This window comes from Labrus bergylta, chromosome 24 (assembly GCF_963930695.1).
Source record: "Labrus bergylta chromosome 24, fLabBer1.1, whole genome shotgun sequence".
Taxonomy (NCBI): Eukaryota; Metazoa; Chordata; class Actinopteri; order Labriformes; family Labridae; genus Labrus; species Labrus bergylta.
Window position 1 is genome coordinate 7,173,416 of NC_089218.1, and position 20,438 is coordinate 7,193,853.

The following is a 20,438-nucleotide window of genomic DNA, read 5'->3' on the forward strand; positions in this document are numbered from 1 at the left end:
AATTCCCGACGGCTCTGGTTTCATTTCTCACCTCTGGACAGCATTTTTCTCGTTGTTTTCTCAGGTTTGTCCGCCTTATTGCAGCCTTCCTCTTTCTCCGCTTGCTCCTGTGGGGCTCGATCTTCCTTTTCAAAGGGCTTGAGAAGAAATCCATCCTGTTCAAGGAGAAAGAAACAAAAAAAAAAACACAACGACACATAAGCAGGGGTGTGTGTGCGTGTCTGATATTGTTCTTGCTCGCGTCTCGATTAAAATGGACGTTTTTCTCTGCTGAATTTGAACAAAAAGCGCTAATGTCAGCATTTTACAGAGCGACAAACCCTGAGGCGCGTTCTGATCGATGAACAGACGATTTAGAAAAAAAAAGGAGGCATTAAATATGAGGAGTTTTTAATTTGCGGTGATCTTGCCCAAGGTTCTGGGTTAATTAGCGAGTAGCACCGGGGGCAAATAGAGGGGTCACTTAATAAACTCTCCTGGTTTAATCTTTGAAACCCGTTTCATATCTGGCAATAAGGCGCCCTTGGGTCATGAATTCCAATTCACAAATGGCAAAGCGATCGGAGAGACGAGCTTGATTGTATCGAACTAAAAAAAACATGATTATGAGCCTGGAATTGAAGAAGGAAGCAGTTTAAGTTCAGTCAAAAAAAAAAAAAAAAAAAAAGTTAGCGGTCATCAACCCCACCTGTACAGATCTTTAAATTGAGCTGTATTGCCACACACACACACACACACACACACACACACACAAAAACACACACCTAAAAGAATCAGCACTTGACTCAGACAGGATGTGACTTTCTTTTCACCAATTCCACAAAACCCTGAAAAGGAAGCTAAAGAGAGGAGAGGAGTGTGTAGGTGTGTGTGTGTGTGTGTGTGTGTGTGTGAGAGAGACATGAATGAAGGAGTGAGAAAAAAGGGGGGTGACCTAGTGGCCGAAGAGCAGCTTCCTGACCCAGAAAAAGGTCTCGAGTTCGATCGCCCCTGTAGCATATATGTGAATATATGTGGGAATGTAACATGCTAATGAGAAACGTGACTGACTAATTGCACGAGCGGGACCGGGAGAGGGGGGGGGAATCGAGTCTGGGGTTGTTGTGTTGTGGAAGTGACAGCAACTTCACTCCCGCTCGTTGTGTTTGTGTGTTTGTCAAAGAAACATTTTTTTCTCCCCCCCCCCCCTCACCCAAACCCTTTGGCATGAAGCGGTGACGCTCGCCGCTTAATGCCACCCTCGGCGTCACGTGGAAGCCGCCCCCGGGTTGATGTGCAGCTGTTGCGAGCTGCCTCATTTGTTTCCTGACATCCATTTTACTCGGAGATAAAAGGGAAAAACAGCGGGAAAATGACGGTCGTCTGCATATGTAATGAACGCGCTGTCAAGTCTGAAACAATGGAAGTACAGCGTGTATTCAGGCGCCGTGACTGTCGGCCATTGATTGGGATTGACAGCCGGGGCGTGCGATGTGAGGGCAGATGTCGTTTTTTTTCAGGATGAAGGGATGCCTTTGAGGGGCCTGTGGATTTATTCAGCTCTTTGTTCATTCTTACAGTGGAGAGAAGAATGCAAAAAAAAGAAAGAAGGAGAATCATGGGCGATGATAAGATCCAATAATGATGCTGTTTGCAGCAGGATGTGCACTCTTTTTCACCCGCTTCTTTATTACCTTACCTCTCCCCTCGAGGTTAGGTCGCCGCATAAGGAGTGTCGACTTTTAGCAGGAAGAAGTGGGGAGGGGGGGGGGATATCAAGGAGTATTCAATTAGAGCGCTCGGCAGCTCTCTGCAGCTGACGTGTGGAAATTGTAATTTCCCCGACATGATTGATGGCGGTAATACAGGACGTCGTGTGAGTGCAGACGATGCGAGACTGTTGTGGGAATAACACCTCGCCCTCTGGTTATGGGAGTCGGTGCTGACTGGCTGAAACACCTTGGAAAAAAAAACAAACAAAAAAAACACACACACCTGTGCATATATATGTGTGTGTGTGTGTGTGTGTGAGGCATGCCAGGAGCTGTGCACAGCGGCATGTAATGGAGAAAGTTTGATCAGAGTGGGGGAGGGGGGGAGGGGCTTCGCCTGGAGATACGATGCAAAAAAAAAAAAAAAAAAGAATAAGCAAACAGACGTCCAACGCGCTGTTGGAGCGCTGTGTGCGTTCTGTTTTGATGATGTGATGTTTTTAAAATCGGGCGGCCAAGGCCAGGTATTTAATCACAGCTGTCAGACGCGGGCCGCTTAATCGAGGCAGCGGAGGTCTGCCCGCGTTTGAGCTCGCATGGAGAACCGCTCATTGGTCGGCGTTTAAAAAAGTGTGGCCCACTGGGCTTCATGGGTTTGACTGAGGCTACCAACAAGAGCAGAATGTGTCTGCGTTACATTCTCGTCACTCATTATCTTATCATGACATCAAACTGGAGGTAGGTTACAGAAGTGTGATTCAGAAACCTCTTCACCTCCAATGTTCTTCTGGATTATGTGACTTATTACACCTCTTTCATTGACCTGCATTGCGAGACATTAACTCGACATTTTTGTCATTGCACATAGTCTGAAATTGTAAAAAAAAAAAAGAAAATACCATATCTCATGTCATGTCGAACATGTTTGCACACTCAGAACAGGCTGGATATGGGGGCTTTTTGTGTTTTTAATTGAGAGATAGGACAGTGGATAGAGTTGTAAATCAGGGAGAGAGAGTAGGGAATGACACAGGAAAGGAGCCATAGGTGGGATTTGAACGCGGGCCGCCCGCTTGGAGGACTACAGCCTCTGTACATGGGGCGTGCTCGCGTGAGTGTGTATCTGTAGTATCTGGAGTGAAGTTGAAGACGTTTATCATGTACTGAAATGGACTTTGTATTGAAGTACAAAGAATCTCATGACAATTGAACACTTGAAGATTTGGTATTTTTTCACTGAAGCAGAAAATGTCTTATTTCAGATGAATTAAACCGGCTTGTTTTGTATTTGTCTTTAAAAAGGTGTGGAGGGGATGTTCTTTAAGTGACTGAGCGTTTCTTGCTTTTATGTCAAAGGCAAAATGTTCCAACATAACAGCGTCAGACCAAAAAAGATACACGCTTTAAACGAACCACCTTCCATTCAAAACTCTGTGTGTTGCAATCACAGTCGTTCATCTTCATCAGAGATGGCGCTACCTTAACGGAAGGAAAGTTAAATAGGCATGCTTCCCTTTCTCACTGGACATTTACAACTCGGCTCATTCAGAGAGAATGTTACCTGAGGTGCTGCTGAAGGCTCAGGGATTGGGCAAGGGAAGGACTCTTCACACACTGCCAGGCTCCGCACCAGCTTGAGCCTGGTGTTGGACTACGGAGGAGGAGGGAGGGAGGGGGGGGGGGGAGGGGGAGTGAGGGGTGCAGGTAGGTGGGCACAGTTAAAAACCATGCACACACTTACACAACTGCATCAGTGTCAAGTGGGAAAGTATGACAGAAACATCCAGCGGGCATGACGGATTACTGCAAGCAAATCACATCTTTACAATATTCAACATCTTAGCTGAGGGATCTGTTTTTGAGGTTTTTTTTTTTTTTAGATGCTCATAATGAGTGTAGACCTTGACTTGATCATCTCATCGTTTTCCTGAGATCAAAACAGAAATGCAGCAAGGCAAGTATGCCACACAAATAATGCCATTTCAACACGATCTGAGTTTTTTTTTTTTTTTTTAAACACACGTCCGGAGCAATTTGTACAATCATCACAACTTTGCTTGACCTGCAAACACAAGCACAACGTCCAACGGAATCCAAGCAAACAAAATGCAATCCCAGTGCACATATCACAGGTTTTCGAGCATCCTTTGCACGGCATGCAAGTCGAGCGTACCGTACCTTAGAGTACTTCACAGTCTGTCCACAGGTAAGGGAGGGGGTGCAGGGGGGAGATACAGGGGAAAAGAAAATCAAAATCAAACAAACCACATAACTTTGGAGGCGGGGGGGGGGGGGGGAAGAAGGAACGTTACTTGGGAAAAAGTGGAGACGTTTTGAATTAAATATGACTGGCCTACATTTTGTGCAGTAGCTCAGCACAAGAGCGACAACAATTCCAAGCGAGACAGCAGAAAAAGAGAAATAACCTCCTGTAATGCTCGCGTTATTAGATGTGAAATATTTAACAGCACAGTGGTGGATTTAAGTGGCACTGACATATGAAAAAGAAAATGATAAATTCCCCCCCGTGCAAGCATGAAATATCAAGCTCCGACGTGTACAATTTCCTGGGAGCATGAATTAATTTTTTTTTTTTTTTTTTTTGCAGAGCATATGCTACCAAAGTGGCTGCATTTCCAAACACACACACACACACACACGCACACTCTGCAGAAAACAAAAAGGTAGTAAGACATTTGGCTGAGAGCGATTCGGGTCAGTTTTTATGTGTCGCTAGCTGTCATGTGAATCAGACCCGGGCGCTGGAGGTGAGACGCAGAAAAGCAGAGAGACTCCGGATGCCCAACAGTGTGTGAGACAGCTCGGTGCCTCAGCGCTTCACGCACTAGTGGCTATGTGTGTGTGTGTGTGTGTGTGTGTGTGTGTGTGTAAACAGACGGTCTCTCAGTAGCACGCATAGAGGAGCGGAGGATAGGAGGGAGTGGGGGGAAGGTGGGGAGGGATGTGAGACCTGGCAGGAGCCATTTCTGTTGGAATTGTAACAGAGCCCAGACCTCTGCTTCCTAATCCCAACATGCATCCCCACACACACACACACACACACACACACACACACACACACACACACACACACACACACACACACACACACACACACAGCTCTGTCCTTCCCACCTGTCCTCTAAAAATCAAAAAAAGGACAACCCCCCTCCCCTCCCTCATTGAGCTCCAGGCCAAATAACACCTCTAAAAAAAAAAAAAAAAAAAAATTGAAATGGACCGCTGTTCAACCCATCTCCGATGCCTGTGACCTGCTGCACTCCCCTCGCTACATCAGGTAATGTGGATGTGGGTGGAGGATAAAGGGAGGGGAGGGGAGGGGAGGGCTGGGACTGTTAGCGCACCGCTACACCAGCTAATTGAGCGGCGTGCGGGCCGGTGGGGGAATGAACAATGCCGGCAGGAGATGAAAGGAATGGGAAAGGCGGGGAGAGGGGAAAAGGGCTGAAGTCAGCAGAAGTAGGACGGCCACCAGCCACCTGTCCTGCCGCAGAGGACGGAGCCGGAGAGCTGGAGGCAGATGGTGGCAAAGTCACCCAGCACAACCTTCCTCTTTTTCCTCTGTTGGAATGCTTCTTTTTTTGTGTGTCCCAGTGTTACACCTACTTCCGCCTCGTCCCATGTTCCTTACCCCCATTTCCTACCTCCCTCATTTTTTGCCCTCACACTGAAGGACAAAATAAGCTTCACCTCCTCCTCCTCCTCCTCCTCCGCTGCTGAAAATTACAAAACAGAAAGGTCGGTTGTTTTTGGCGCCCCCGGCAAATCCCTCGACCGCGGTCTAATAACATCGAGCCGAGTTTTTAGAAAAGCAGTAGAGAGACAAGAAAGTAGCGAGAAACAGCCTACTTCTTTAGAGGTCACAGGAACATTAGAGGAGACGAGGATGCATGCAAAGTCAATTAAAGCTCCTGTGAGGAACTGTACTACATCCTATCTCATTGGCAGTTTAGTCATTGGGGGGGGGGGGGGTTGGCTTTTCTCCAGTAGTAAGCTACTTGTCATACCAGACCAAGTAAGACAGTAGCAGTAAAACCTGCACCCATTTCCTTTTTACCCTCCTATTCCCTAGATGTATGCTACTCCCTTAGCTGATCCTTTTTATTATTAACTAGACTTTTGAAACTGACTTCTATCTTCATGCTTTCATTCCCGTGTTCTTCTCTTTAATCATCTCTGCCGCGTTCCTCGTCTTTTATTTCATTCCCTCCGCTTTCTGATCCCTCATTCTAACAACGTCTTTCCCCTCCCCTCTTCCTCCTCCTCCTCCTCCCGTCTCCCATGCCGGTGTCACTCTGTTCCTCGGGGTAACAGACACACAGGAAGTAGTCGGTAGATAAGCCAGGATTTGAGCTCCAGATTATCTGCCTGCCTGACTCCCTCGCATCGCCTTTGCCTCTAAAACCACGAGGCCAGATTGGCCTGAATCCTATTTTGAGGCTGCAGCCAAAGACACAATCCCTTTCCTTTCCTTTCCCCTTCCCAGGATTTTGTCTTTCCTTGACCACGCTTAGAAGCGATTTCACGCCGTTTGGCCGTTTTCACATTTGGAGTGCCCGTTCCTCTGAGAGCCAAAATGATTGAGCACCAGGTTTGGGGTTTCAAAGCCAAATTACAAAGTGCAAATTTCCTGCAGTCCCCAAGCACATTTGTTGCAATGACACAGAGACCTAATTAATTAGCAGTTTATTTGAAAGTGATCTCATCTGCCCTCAATCCCCAGAAGATCCAGGGCTTTAATGTCTCCCATGGCGGACTCACAAGTTACCTCGCCCGAACAATGTTTCACACACATGGACGTTTCTCAACAACCACGTAGAAGAGGAGTGGAGAGTCTCAATCGGACTGACCTCCTTAAAAAAACGCCTCATTTTTATTTCAAGTGTGTGCAGATTACACAAAGCAGCCACGCTGAAGCCATCCTGAATGCCTCAGGTGACAGGAGATCCCCGGGGGGCAGCTTGTGTTTGACGTTGATTGTGACTGAATTAAATTTGGAAAAAGAAGTTGGGTCGCTTCTAAGTGTCCTCAACTTCGACTTGAGCCTCGCTGATTGGACTTTTCGGAGAACGGTCGAGGGGTGTCGGGAGTTCCTTACCTGTACGTCCCTCTTATTGTTACCGCCGTGCTCTTCTCTGCCGCCCTGGCTCTGGTCTGCGGCCTCGCACTTGGCGGCGCTGTCTTTTGGAGGCGACGCCGTGCTGGCAGCCTCGGACGCCTTCATCGTTTCAGCGTCGACCGTGTCCGACATTCTCATCGCAAAGTCTTACTGGGAGATTCTGGCAAATACAGAGAACCTGCAAGAGACAAGAAACAAAAAAATGTCTGTGAGGGTCTTTTACTTCGGGAGATCTCAGGAAAGTATCGCAAAAGGAAGAAGAGGCTGCACAAGTTCGTCTTTATTTAAGTTTCACAGGCTTTCATAACAAGCGGAGAAAAACAGTGAAGTATTCTTCATGTTATTTCATTTGGGGGGGGGGAGATGTAGTGTTTCTTAAAGCTTCACAAATGGCAACTGGAATAACCAAATATGACTAGTGTGGTAAAAATAAGGAAAGTCCTAGTGGCCAGAGATACCTTTAAAAGAACTCGGGGAAAACGTCAAATATTTGGCCGTTGGTGTGCTCAGATTTTTTGGCCTTGCTGCTTCCACGTCAGTTGATTTTTAACCTCCATTTATTGGGTAATTTAGAAACTTTGAAGAAGGAGCCATGAAGTCTTGAATAAGTCAAGCTTTAGGTCAAACACGTTTTGGTGTGCGTGTCTCTTTAAATGCAATAACCCCTCCCCCTGAGTTTTCTCCGTAGACATCACTCCTCTGTAGTGAGAATAAAAATGGCAGACCTGCGGAAAAGTTTTGTTCTCGGCTGGGGTCCATGGGTGGAGATATCAGGGGAGGGGAGGGGATTTTTTTTTTTTTTTTTACCAGAATCCCACTGTGACATCACAAGGAGAGCACATTAGAAACAGAGCATTTTTCTCTGTTTGTTAAGACTTATGCAGACCACAAACAAAAAGGACTGGATGGATGTATTTCACATTTTGTGAATCAGTAGACTCTCAGGTTGCCCAAATAAATGTTCAAAAACACTGCAGAAGAGGATTTTTCATAATATGTCCCCTTTAATGCGTTTTAGGGAGTGAAGTCCGAGCCCGCTCAATGTACATGGTGAGAGAGGTTTATAGAAAAGCAGGTGGAGAGGAGGAGGGGATCGGTGGTCATCAGTCACGTCTTTCCTTTCTGTCTGTGCTGTCTCGTAGCTCTGCAGCTGTTCCTGGGACAATGGACGTGATCGGACAAATCACAGCAGGAGGGCCGTTTGCTCCACCGAGACCGAAATGAATAAAACCTTCACATCTCTGAAACAATTAGAAGGCGGCATTGTCAGGTCAGGTGTCCATTGTTTTGCGGCTTGTACTCGCTCAAAGTGTGAAGGAAGATGCTGAATGTAACTTTCAAACGTGTGTCGACGACACAAACATTTCATTTGGGTGACTACTGCTGAAGTCAGAAATATTACAATCGGTATCGTCAATTTCCAGCATTCCCAGATCGAGAGTGTCTTGGTATCGTCGTGGACCTGTTATGGTATGAAGCGATTGGTCTTCTGGGCAAAACAGGTGTAATTTTGTTCCAGCCGCGGTGGAGCAGAGTGTCCATTTGTGCTCAAATGGCATTGAGATGATATTCATCATGTCGTATGTGATATTTCAGTCATATTTGAGCTTTTATTTTGAAGAACCTGTGACAGTTAACAAGAAACATTCAATGGATTCTTGTTCCTCGTGTCCTTGGCTGTGGCCCTGAGAAGTTGTAGCACATTTTACTGTACAGTTCTTGAGATAATAAAGAAGTGGGAACTACAGAGACCATCATCCTTTGTGCCTCAAGGCCACATATATCGCATCGTGTGATGATTTAAGTCTGGGATTCCTACCCTTAATCAGAATACTGATTTTGACCCAACACTTGAGAAGATTAAAGATTCTGATTGCAGTGACTCAAACATTATGTATTAAATCATTTTTTTGGGTCGATGTCTGTTTAAATCAACCCGGTAGACAAATGCAGATATTGGATCTTTAATTGCTTTGCACCCATGATCTGTTGCAGGGTTTATCTCTGTTATGCCATGACCCCCTGCCCCACCCACCCCCCCCTCCCATGTTGAAGTGTGACTTCATCCTGCTGATATGCCCTAATTATGCAGCGACACACACACACACACACACACACACACACACACAGCTCCACACACATGCAGGAGAAGGGGAGGGCAGACATCTGGTACATGAGAGCCATGATTAATAGGTTAATTAGAAACGGGCACATCAAATTCACTTTGCACATCAAAAAACTGGATCCACACATGACAGCACTCGCTCTGTTCTCGAGTGTGTACGTGTGAGCGGCTGCGTGTGTGTGTTCCCCGCCCGCGCCAATCAGCGGTGGGGGCTTCGACCTATTTACCCGGCAGTGATCAGAGCTATCATCCAATCTGATAGCCGGCCGGTCGAGGGCTTCATTGTTTATCTCCGTCCCAGAAGAGCTGGAGAAAGCGAGCCGAGGCGTCGCTCTTTAAAATAAATAAAAGAAATAAAAGGTGGCATCCGATTCCTCTATGTGACAGTAATTGACTTCTAGCGGCGACCGTCTGCTATCCCCCCGCCTGGCAAATGTACTGCTAACCCGGTGCTGCGGCAGAGCTAAGAGGTTAGCTCGGGCACTAGAGAGTCAGATGTTGAATTTCAACGACCTGTCAGAGAGGTTTTGAGAAAAGCAGCGCCGGCTGCTGCTTTACATTATTTTTACATTCAGAAGGAAAACAGTTTAATACTCCAGAGTGCCAACGCACGCCTCGGAATATTTAGTGTCTGTTGCTGACATTTTGATGAGTGAAGTCTCTTGAGTCGCTCTATTGGACAGATATTTTTCAAGAGCAGGGGCTTGTGATGGATAGCTTTTGTGTTTTGTCCCCCACCCGAATCCTTCATTCTTCCAAAAACACATTTTTATCGCAGAACTGGAGCGTTGGACTAAATTTGGCTGCAGACTTTGATGCATTCAAAATTTCACCGAGTCGTCCTCTCACGGCTGAGGTAATTGCACAGCGCCTGTTTGGAATCCCTGATGTTTTGACTGCATAAGTAATGCGGCCCATCATTAGATCCTCAGTGTTGCATTAAGGAAATGTCGGGGAAGTTAGGGGGTAGCAAATTGGTCTCTTATGAGCGAGGCTGAAAACGAACATCAGCAGGTTTTTTTTCCATACATATATATATGTATGGCTGCTTCAGATTATGGATATTCACTCAGCATAATGGCAGCTATTTGCTTTCATCAGTAGGAACACCGTCTCAGCAGGAAGATTTTACACCCAGTCATGTGCATTGCAGTCTAACTGTTAAGATGGATGTGAGTTAATTCCTGTTTTCTTACTCACTCAAAGTACTTTATTTCCAACATAAAAGTGTGCAAAGGAATGGCGTCAGGATTGTGTCACTTGTTAGGAAGGGTTTAAGGTACATTCGGCATCTTTTATTTATCTATTTGGTGAAATTACTTTCATATGAAGCACGTTTTGTTTTCTTTTTCTCCAGTTTCTGTTCATAAAAACCCCGATAATACAAGCGTTGCATGATGAATGTCTTACTCTGAGCATGTCCTTGCTGTTTTTCTCCAGTGTTTTGCCTTTAAAGTTGCACCAACAACCATAAAAAAAAATATATATAAAGGCTGGATGTATGAGCTTAGTGATAAATAACATCAGTGTTCCTGCTACATTCTTGTGAAGTGACTCATTTGTAACTGGGGCTATTATCGTTTGTCATCTCCACACTGGACGTTCGGTATTCAGATCGCGGCTTTTGAGTTGTCACGGCTAAATGAATCATAAGTTAGAATATTTGATATCTAAATCAGATGCAAAGTGATCCGTCATAGTGGGAGACGTTTTGCATAATGCATCTTAAAGCATTAGAAAAGTGGTGGGATACATGTTGTGCTCTGGTGTTTCCATCCACACAGACTTTTGTATCGCAAATGTTGAAGTTTGAAAAACAAAAAAAAGTGAAGCTTTGAATGCATCAGATTTGATTGTGTCATGTTGCTGCTCCGTCTTCTTAAAGAAGCTCTGCCCATTTTCTTCCTGTTGTGCCAAGACTGTATAAAACGTAGACGTAGGCAGTCTCGGTGATGTCACCTATTTGTCCTCAGAGAGGCGTTATGAAGCCCAAAGATGGCGGTCGCCGTCTTGGGAAAGTCGACAAACTTTTGGCTTAGTTAGAAAACAGCAAATCGGTGGAGTATAGGCCAAAGCATTGCAGAGTAACAAACAGTTACAACCCAGTCAAATCATGCTTAACTCTCAGCCTTAGCATAGCCAAAATTCTTCAAAGAATCTGTTCAAAAAATACGATTTTTTTTTTCTTTAAATGGGCGTTTTAGTTTGGGATATGATGGTGTTTCCTTGGCTTTTGGAATCAGCCTCAAGTGGTCACTCAAGGAACTGCAGCTTATTCCATTTTCCAACTCAAGCTCCTACACTGAAGCACTCTTGAATATTAACTTCAAACTAGAGGATGGAACCCACTTCACTTTTCATTTGCCCAACGTCCGGGACAAACTTTTTATGAAATAAAGAAAAAAGGAGTACATACTTGTTGCGTAGCCAGTGGTGGTTGTGGCAAAGGACGATGTGGCTGGTGAAGTCGATGGGGCCGAGCATACCGCTGCCATCCGAAGCTTCTTTGGCCATGTCTGCTTCAGCTGCTCTGGGCGGCAACCGGGGCCTCCGACACCCTCATGACCCCTGCTGACCTGCAAAAGCGAGAGAGGCACGCGGTTAGCTCTGGAGTGGTGGACAGGGGCGAGAGAGGTCAGGGGTCGGGGTCACACAGACTGACAGTAGTCAGGACGTCAGCATATCTACAGAAGTATTTGTGTGTGAGGGCAAAAAGTTAAAAAAAAAAAAAAAAAAAAGTGTTGTGTATTTCTGGGCCTGTGCGTGCCGATGCGCCATAAATAATGGATGAGCACAGAGATGGAGAAGGCACCCCTGCCAACCTCGTAAAAAAAAAAAAAAAAAAAACGAACATTAGGAATTCAGAAAGCAGCAGGAGAAGATAGCATTCCTCAGCTGAAAATCCTCTGCCATTTGGTGGCAAATAAATTCCACATCGTACAATCTCTATTTTACCGCAAATTCATTTTTTTTTTGTTGCTGAACTTCAAGACGAGCCTGGCCGGGCAGGACACAACAACAACAACGACAACAACAGGGCTGAAAGATTACATTACCAAACTGTTTGAGACGTAAATGTGATCTCAAGCTGTTAAAGCTGCAATGTTGAATGGCTTCCTTAATTGGCTACCTGTCTCCTCTACACTGTAAAATGATGACATCATTGCTTTTCTTTATTCGTTGAAGTTGCCAAATGAGGATACAAAACATCAGATCCTGCAACTAAAAATCACTTTGATGAATCTGATGTTTTAAATTTGACCCAAATAGATGTCTTTAAATCCCCCTGCTGGCGTTTAAAACGCTCCTTAATACTCAGATGCTGGAACAACTATGCAGCCGTTATTTAGGCTCGCCGTTGTCTCCTCTGATCTCCCCCCTCTCAGCGAGCGGCTGAGGTGCCACGGCGACTCTGGCAGGCGCCCAGCGCTCTCGAGGCCTGGCTGCTGCTCCCGACATGGTCTGAGCGGAGACCTCCTGTGCCAGCCAACAACAAAAAAAAAAAAGGTCAAGTAGAATCTGTGCACGCTTTATAATCTTCCCTGCTCATGACACCTCGGAGGCTGCAGCCAGCGCCGCAGGCCGACATCAAGACGGTGAAGCAAGTTTCCTGGAAGGATTGCCTTGCCTTAACTTTTGATAACACTTTCAGTTTTCTCCTCATCAGGAGCGTGCGTCATCATGATCTAAGACTCCACATATCTTCCTGAATGCTCTGAAGTGCATCAAATCTTAAATATTTGAAATGCTGGGGGCGCTGGTGGCACAGCGGATAGTGCCATCGTCCTCCAAGCGGGCGACCCAGGTTCAAATCTGACCTGCGGCACCTTTCCCGGATGTCAATCCCCTCTCTCTCTCTCTCCCTGATTTCCATCTCTATCCAATCTCTCCAATAAAAAGCCAAAAAAAACAAAAAAAACACCCATCTGAATTTTAGCTAATTAGGATGAAAAATGCCACCTGCAGCCTCTTCTATTTTCGGCAGACATTCAAGTGTTCGACCCCCCCCAAGGCTCCATCCATCAATACTGATGTTCTTTAAACTCACACCTGCAAAGTGCACAACCTAGCTGCAGCGGGCAGCCAGGTGATCTATCACTGCGCGGTGGTCATCAGAAGACAAATTCACCTCTCCTTGCTTGTATCTTTTTTTTTTTTCCTCCAGTTGAAATATGCTCTTACACTGACCCACCCCCCCCCCCTCCCCTCCTCCCTCCTTGCTCTCCTTTTTTATCTCTTACCAAGTGCGCCCAGCAATTTCTAACATGGTTATTCTGCTCTGACACGGGGATCATGCTCTACATTTGGCCTCGCTTCTTCTCAGAGTCGCAGGGAGCAAAGTGGCGCCAACTTGAAAGCAAGGCAGAATGTGTATCCTGCTCTGCCATTGGGTGCTGCACCTTGTGGTTTCGACACATGCACACATGCAGAGTGTCAAAGTTGCTGTAACAGCGGTGTGGACGAGTCTGGCTCCAGGCGCTCCAGGTTTTATGAGCAGAGTGGCAGAGCGGGCTTCAGGGTGTGTGTGTACATGGGTGTGTGTGTGTGTGTACAGTGCTTTGGTCCTATGAATGCTAATAGCGCAAAAAAAAAAAAAATGCTCACCATAAAAGGAGAGAAAAAAATGTTTTGACAGACAAGGACACAGGGAACGTTGTCACTTCAAACACACCTTTACATTGAAAACTCGACACACACACTTGCGCGCACACACACACACTTGCGCACACACACACACACCCCCCACACCGAGCAGACGACGTCTCCCTCAGTCTTGCGCCGGCGCTGACAGGGAGTGGTTCATTGGTATTACAGACGCCGCAGAGCGCAGCCACCTTTAAAGAGGCTCCCTCAGGCAACGCTCGGTGTCACAGCGCCCATTCACACTTTATCTTTATCGCCGTGGTTACCTCACACACTGAACCTGCATACCTACACATAATCACAACACAAACGCGTTATTGAAAATGTTGATCGGATCACTAAAAAGAAGAAGAGGAAATGTCTTTAAAAAAAAACAATTAGAGATGCAAATTACTACAAATAAAATTGAATTAGTCCAAAAAAAAATCAAAAAAAAAAAAATCAGCATATGCAAACACATTCTCCTTTGCACAAATGTATTCTTGATGGGAATGAATTCCTGAAAAACCCACAGTGGGGTCATGAGGGTGGCAGACAGCTGAGCACAGTTAATCATACAGCAGGCTCTTGACGGACAATTATGTTGGATGGAAAGCTAATGAGGAAAAATTTCAATCACTGCGAAAGAGCCGCGCACAAAGGGGGGGGGGGGGGGGGGGAGAGAGAAAGTACACTCCAGTACACACCTGCCTCTCTCTCTCTCTCTCTCTCTCGCAAAAAAAAAAAAAGCCTGACCTATCTCTCTGCACACCTCCGCTCTGTCCTGTTCTGTGCTTGTCTGCGCTATAACCAGCTCAACTGCAGGTGAAGGACCCTTCAATCCCCCCCCCCTCCCTCCTCGATCTGCTCCCTTATCCCCTCGGCTCTATCCTAGGAGATGAGTCAAACGCGGGGCGGAGAAGAACAAGCCATCACCTTTCAGCGAGCTTCTGTGTTTTTTTTGACAAAGAAAAAATCCTCCAGTGATTTATAAGCCTGAGTGCAACAACAAATTAAAAAAAATAATCATCATCATCATCATCAGCAGCAGCAGCAGCAGCGTGTTTCTGCAGCCGCACATTAAACGCTGGAGCGATTCTTCCATGTTTTATTGCTGCTGATGAGTGTCACATAAAAAGGCTTGCCAAACAGCTGGGATAATGTCTGCACAGATGTAGACTACCAAACAGAACATCGCGAACCAAAAAGCAGACACACAAATACCAAAAAAAAAAGAAAAAAAAAAAGGTAATGCCATATCTGAGGGGCTACAGCGCGTGCCATCTCTCCGTGCAAAAAAAAAAATTACCACTTTTTTTTTTTTTTTTTTTTTTTAAATTAAAGCGAGTGCTTTATGTGGATATTAGTTATTAAATCCAGACTTCCAAAACAGCCTGAGCAGATCCATGTCCAGGGACATGCACTCCCCGTTAATAAAACCAGACATCAAATAAACAGATAATTAGGTTTCTCTGCACATGCGCTGCTGCGAGAAAGAAAAAAAAAATGAATACAGCGTTTTTTGCGAAACTGAGTCACTAATCTCCTGTTTTCTTGCCATTTCTGCTAATTGCAACAACAACAACAAAAAAAAAAAGCAACGAAAGAAAGCATTGACAGGGGAGCAGTATAAACACAGCGTTAAAGCTTTTTATGAAACGGAGCCGCTTCCAGGGGTGAGACTGAGGCGGTGTCGGTTTAAGGAAGTTGCTCTCAGGCTGAATTAAACGGGCAAACACACAAACAGGCACAAATGAGGCTCTTAATTGCGCCGCCTGCTCTGCCTCCAGGTCGCAGCCAGCCAGCGTTAATACATTCAATCCACAGCAGAGCATGCAGGTAAATCCATTACCTATCCCACAGGAAAGCTATGCCAGGGAATACCAAATCTAGGCAATTAAGAGGAGGAACAATAAACAGAGAAAAGTAACATGCAAGAGCAGCAGTTTTGCAAATCTATGGAGAGCAACTCAAAAAGGAAAGTCATTAAAAGTCCATTTGCAGACAACACCTGCAGAACAGGAGCGGGCTTGGCAGAGCGAAGCCTCTTATTGGCTCATCTCGGTTAATTATCCCCGCAATGAAAAGCAGAAGCAGCAGACTACAGAGAGGAGATTTGAGACGGGAGCACACCGTCGTGGTGAACAGCATGGACGACAGGCTGCGTGAGAGGAGAACAACAGCAGATAAGACTTTCGTGAGAGAGGAGGAAATGGGGGGAAAACAAGCAGAGTGAGTGAACTGCGAGAGAGACGAAATGAAGGCGAGCAGGTGAAGCGGCCTGAAGCTGCAGGACCCTACCTGTCCGGCAGCTCTGCCCTCCATCCCCTTCTGCTACTCGACCGTTTAGTTTCCATTGCGACAGGAGGCACTGTCTGCTCGAGAGGAGGCTGGAGTCGCCTCCCAGCTCGCTCCTCGGCAGCTGCCTGCTGCCTCCTGCTCGCCCGCTCGACTGAGTGAGAGTGGAGGACGGAGGAAGAGGGGAGTGCGAGGAGATAGGGAGAGGGAGAGGGAGAGTGGGTGTCACAAAGAGAGAGAGAGAGAGAGAGAGAGAGAGAGGGAGGGAGGGGGGAGGGAGAGTGCTGTGCGAGCACAAGTCTACCTGCCACAACCCATCAAGCGAGCCAGCCTTGGAGACAGCGCCAAATCAACAGCTGGCCCCCGTGTGATGTCAGAGCCTCAGCAGCCAGTCACGACAGCCGAGGCCGGCCGGCGATACAGAGCGCAGACTGAACCAAAGTCACCGGCTAAATGGGGCTCTTCATTAGCTACTCTGCTTTAGGATGGAGGCGGGGGGAAGAGGAGGAGGAGGAGGAGGAGGAGGAGGAGGAGGAGTAAAGGGCAGCCAGGGACATGGGGATGGATGGAAAGGAGACTGAGGGGAAGATGAGAAAAACGGGGAGGGAGGAGAAGCGAAGAAAGGAGCGCAGAGGAAGGCAAATAAAAAAAAAAAAAAGAAAGCAAGAAGAGGATGAGGCGAGATGCCAAACAGGGGAGGACGAGGACAGGATCGACATGTCTGCGGCCAGCTAGGTGCTCAAAAGACCAGGTGGAGAGACGATGGGGAGGCGCTCGCCGCTGCGAGGCCGAGCTGTTCACTGGGCTACCTTCCCATTAAAGCTGGCACCCTGCTTTTTTTTTTTTTTATCCACAAAAGAAGACAAGGCTACAGCTAATCCCGTTGAAATACCACCCATTACTGCGTGTGTGTGTGTGTGTGTGAGAGAGAAGTGAACACTGCAATATAAAGCATTTAGCTGGAGGCAAAGCTAAGATAAGCTTAGTGGTGGATCAGCTAGAAAACAATGCAAACCGCACCCCATCACCTCCTCTGTTTCATCTAAAATGTGCCTCAGTGATTTCAGAGGATTAAATGTGAAAACAATAAGGGATCACAGCCTCCATCAGTATACACTTGCAGTGCATGCAACACAGAGAGAGAGAAGTGATAATTGAGCTGTAAAACAAAAAAAAGACACTTTCATGACTGACAGGCTGTCAAAGTCACAAACAAAATCCTATACACAGCCTAAGTCTAGACTACCATAATGTGATTGTTTTTTTTTTTTTTGTCCTTTCAGTCACTCAAGACTTCAACAGCAAACACAGTGGGCGGAAGAAGAAGAAAAAAAAAGTTCCTGCTGTCACTTAGCAACCAACACCAAGGCATGCGACAACCGATCCGATCCAATCGAGCCTCATAATTGTACCATTCGTTATGCCAGGTCTCTGAAGAATTTATTATTGTGCTTTTTTTTTTTTTTTTAAATCCCATGAAAAAGGTCACCCGATTGAACAAACAATTTATGGATAGGGTGGATGAATTATTTAATGGCGCAGAGCAAATATTAGTTTTTTTCTCCCCCCCCCCCCCCCCCCCCCAACGAAAGGAAGGTGGTGAATTATTTAGTCATTTGGGCCACATCTTTTGGTGGAGGCTATTACACAGCACACCTCCAACCACCTTCAATATCGGATAATGTCATCAGCTCCACAGACACCATAACCTGCGTAATTCATGGTCAACATGAGCAGCCGCGGGGTGAAACAGTTTACGCAAACAATTGCTGGCGTTTATTTTCAAGCCTTGGAGGAGCGTGGACAGTCACAAGAGGGCATTTGAGAATAAAGCCTGTTCCTCCACTACTACACCTTATAGGCAGCAGGTGGAAACCGATTTTTATATGCATCTGCAAAAAGCAATATCACTCCGCTAGGATCGCATCCCCCCCCCCTCTCCCCCAAATTGATGTATTAAAGTTTAAACACACTCCTAAGAAGTGGAGCTTGGAAGTCAGTGGACAGCACCTGCAAAGATGAACACATCATCTCTCCACTCTCTGCAGCCAGAGGAACTGATCCAGCATCAGCTCCCCGCCCACCATGGCTCCGCTGGTACACCTTAATGAAAACGATACCATCATGACGATGCTCAGCCTTCAGTGGAGGCAACTTGTGCGCTTTTCGTCGCTATTTCTGTCCATCTCTTCCCAAAGTCTATGAGGCGTAATTGCCTGGGTTGCTGCAGAGTGGGGCACACAGGTGATTGAATAAATGGAGCAGGCATTTTTTTTTTTTATTTTTTTTTTTTATGCACAATTAACCACCACCATGTGTATTTATAATCTAATGGTTGTGCTTTATTTAAAATAAATCTCCCTAACGCAAAGCCTCAAAAACAGATTTGATCACTAATGCAATATCTGTGCATCATTCACACATTTTAATTCATGTTTACTATTAAATTGCACGCCAAATTGTGAAGGGACTTATTTGATAGTGGCTGCAATTACACATTTGTTTGTCACTGCTGGTGCTCTCAAGGTAATCGCGCAGTATTAAATGCCATGTATTAATATTTGAGCTTGATTAATTAGCGTGTGACTTGCCTGTGCTCCCATCGACCGGTGGAAATGCCTCATTACCAATATTGCATCCACCGTGAGGGAGAAATGGCACTAATTCATTGGCTTTTTAAACACTCAGGGTGAGGGAGGATGTTAAGCATCAATAAAAATAAAAAGCAAATGCATCCGTGTTAGGATTAGAAATGCAATGCAATGCAACTGAAATGCCAGGTCTCAGTCGGGGTTTCCGCAACGGACCTTTCTCGCCGGACTCCCTTGTAAAAAATGACAACTTTAAGGTTTCTTTGTTTTCTGGACGTCCCGGACAAAAGGTGACATTTCAAGCAGATAAGTAAGACGTGTCACTAATATTCGGCCGATGTAACACTCCCAAAAAATAAGTGAAAGCATGTTTAATAGCGCTCGGTTTATTGACACAGCTAGCAGTCAACCTTAGGACACACACTGGTCATTGCGGCATATTACGGGGGAAGACAGAGCAGCTGAACCAGGCCTGAAAGTTATTTTTATTATAATGCATTTTAAATAACACACCTTTTATTCTCAGACGGAAGCCGAATGCAAGTATGGCCGCTTACAATTTGGACTCGGGGTTTGCATGCGAGGTGCGTCCTCCTGCAGAAGAGCACAGCGGTTTTTTGTTTTTTTCTTTAAGCAGCGTTTTTTTGCTCTGGGTGGTTTCGGGGCTAAGCTAACGATTATTACCTGGCTCAGTGGCTTTGCTATCGGTTGAAAAACAGCCAAAAACACCGACGCTCTGCGCTGGCACACATTAGCAAAGAGCGATGTTTTCTGCTAACGACCTCGTGTTACATGTTTACAGTCATCCGGGTGACAGAAATCTGATGGACATGATAACTGCATATATCTAATGTAGCCTTACCGCTCTGGTTTACAATCGGTGAACAGCCGTAGTCTCTACCGAGGGTGAAGTAGTGTTGGTGGCAGAGTGAAGGAGAAGCAGTGCAGTCCTGCAGGCTGGGAGAGTGCGTCAGCTCCTCACGTTAGACACGTAGGGTGTTCAAAATATGTCACGTCTTGTCGTTGCTGGATTTTTTTTTTTTTTTGCTTTTTTGCTTTGTGCAAGCATGCATGCAGTTTCCCCCCTGACAGCTTTTGTTGTCATCTCACATGTCCTCTAACACTGACGTTAAAAGGCTTCATACTTAAGTGTCCGAAATAGATCACGAAGTGTCAGACGGGTGTAGTTTCAGTGGATGCAATCCGCGAAACTTTTCCAGTTGTTTCAGCTCAGTCTGCCGTGCTTTGTGCTTCAATCTCATCCCACCTGGTAGGACACCCGCACATTCATGCAGTTTAATCTGTTTTCATTCCGTTTTGCTAACGTATGTGACAGTGTACGTTATTTATGTGACTAGATGCTGCTTGATTAGATAACAATGCAATGCAACTTGTTGTAAACACGCTAGGTTTGCATACTAGTTGTAAAAGTCAAGTATCTAGGCACTGCATATCCTGTGTCACTATTAAAAAAAAAAAGATAATTAGCTTAATGTAAATTATAATAATAATTAATTCATAAAATAATTCATTAATAATGTCGATTATAAGCGTTTTTACTGTGTACCGCCGGAAGTACGTGGCTTTTATTTTTGTAGGCACGTTTCTGTACTTCCGGTTTACGTCGCTAGATGCTACAGATGCGACATCCAAAATACAGCCAACTCCTTTTGGGAAACTTCACAGTTGTGCAGAACATATCTCGTCATTGGGTCAGTGTCTCCCCTATTCAGTCAACTCTTTTTTGTGTGTAGTTACTCTTTCATGACTGTTTACATTTCCAGCTCGGCGAGTGAAGAAAGACGGGATGTTATGACTGAACTTTAGCTAGTTTATAGCCTAACTATGGTTGCTATGGTACCTCAATTTAAAGAGGAACAATATACAGACAAAGAGCACAGCTGTTGTAGTTTTGAAGAGACTGCATTATAAATGTAATAGAGTAAGTAACATTTCCCTTATTTTAAATT

The 20,438-nt window shown here is 45.6% G+C and overlaps 2 protein-coding genes across 13 annotated transcripts in view; one reads left to right on the forward strand and one right to left on the reverse strand.

Annotated features, from left to right (window-relative positions):
• The window catches only part of LOC110001469 (R3H domain-containing protein 1), a 45,136-nt gene extending 25,657 nt beyond the window's left edge, over nucleotides 1-19,479 (reverse strand). For 4 of the 10 annotated variants that reach the window (XR_010665535.1, XM_065951990.1, XM_065951987.1 and 1 more), the window contains exons 1-6: nucleotides 15,881-16,046; nucleotides 11,373-11,532; nucleotides 6,811-7,009; nucleotides 3,870-3,887; nucleotides 3,253-3,342; nucleotides 32-155 (exon numbers count right to left, since the gene is read on the reverse strand). Coding sequence is in view for 7 of the 10 variants with exons in the window: in XM_065951990.1 (XP_065808062.1) it covers nucleotides 32-155; nucleotides 3,253-3,342; nucleotides 3,870-3,887; nucleotides 6,811-6,969 (391 nt within the window). In the remaining 3 variants the exon portion in view is untranslated. Of the gene's footprint in view, nucleotides 1-31; nucleotides 156-3,252; nucleotides 3,343-3,869; nucleotides 3,888-6,810; nucleotides 7,010-11,372; nucleotides 11,533-15,880; nucleotides 16,048-19,330 lie in introns of those variants that run through there. The other 6 variants (XR_010665537.1, XR_010665536.1, XM_065951986.1 and 3 more) reach the window with 5 other exon arrangements.
• Nucleotides 19,480-19,542: 63 nt separating this feature from the next.
• zranb3 (zinc finger, RAN-binding domain containing 3) overlaps nucleotides 19,543-20,438 on the forward strand; it is an 87,298-nt gene continuing 86,402 nt past the window's right edge. The window contains exon 1 of one of the 3 annotated variants that reach the window (XM_065951982.1): nucleotides 19,543-19,738. Coding sequence is in view for 1 of the 3 variants with exons in the window: in XM_020656964.3 (XP_020512620.3) it covers nucleotides 20,100-20,180 (81 nt within the window). In the remaining 2 variants the exon portion in view is untranslated. Of the gene's footprint in view, nucleotides 19,739-20,029; nucleotides 20,181-20,229; nucleotides 20,411-20,438 lie in introns of those variants that run through there. The other 2 variants (XM_020656964.3, XM_065951983.1) reach the window with 2 other exon arrangements.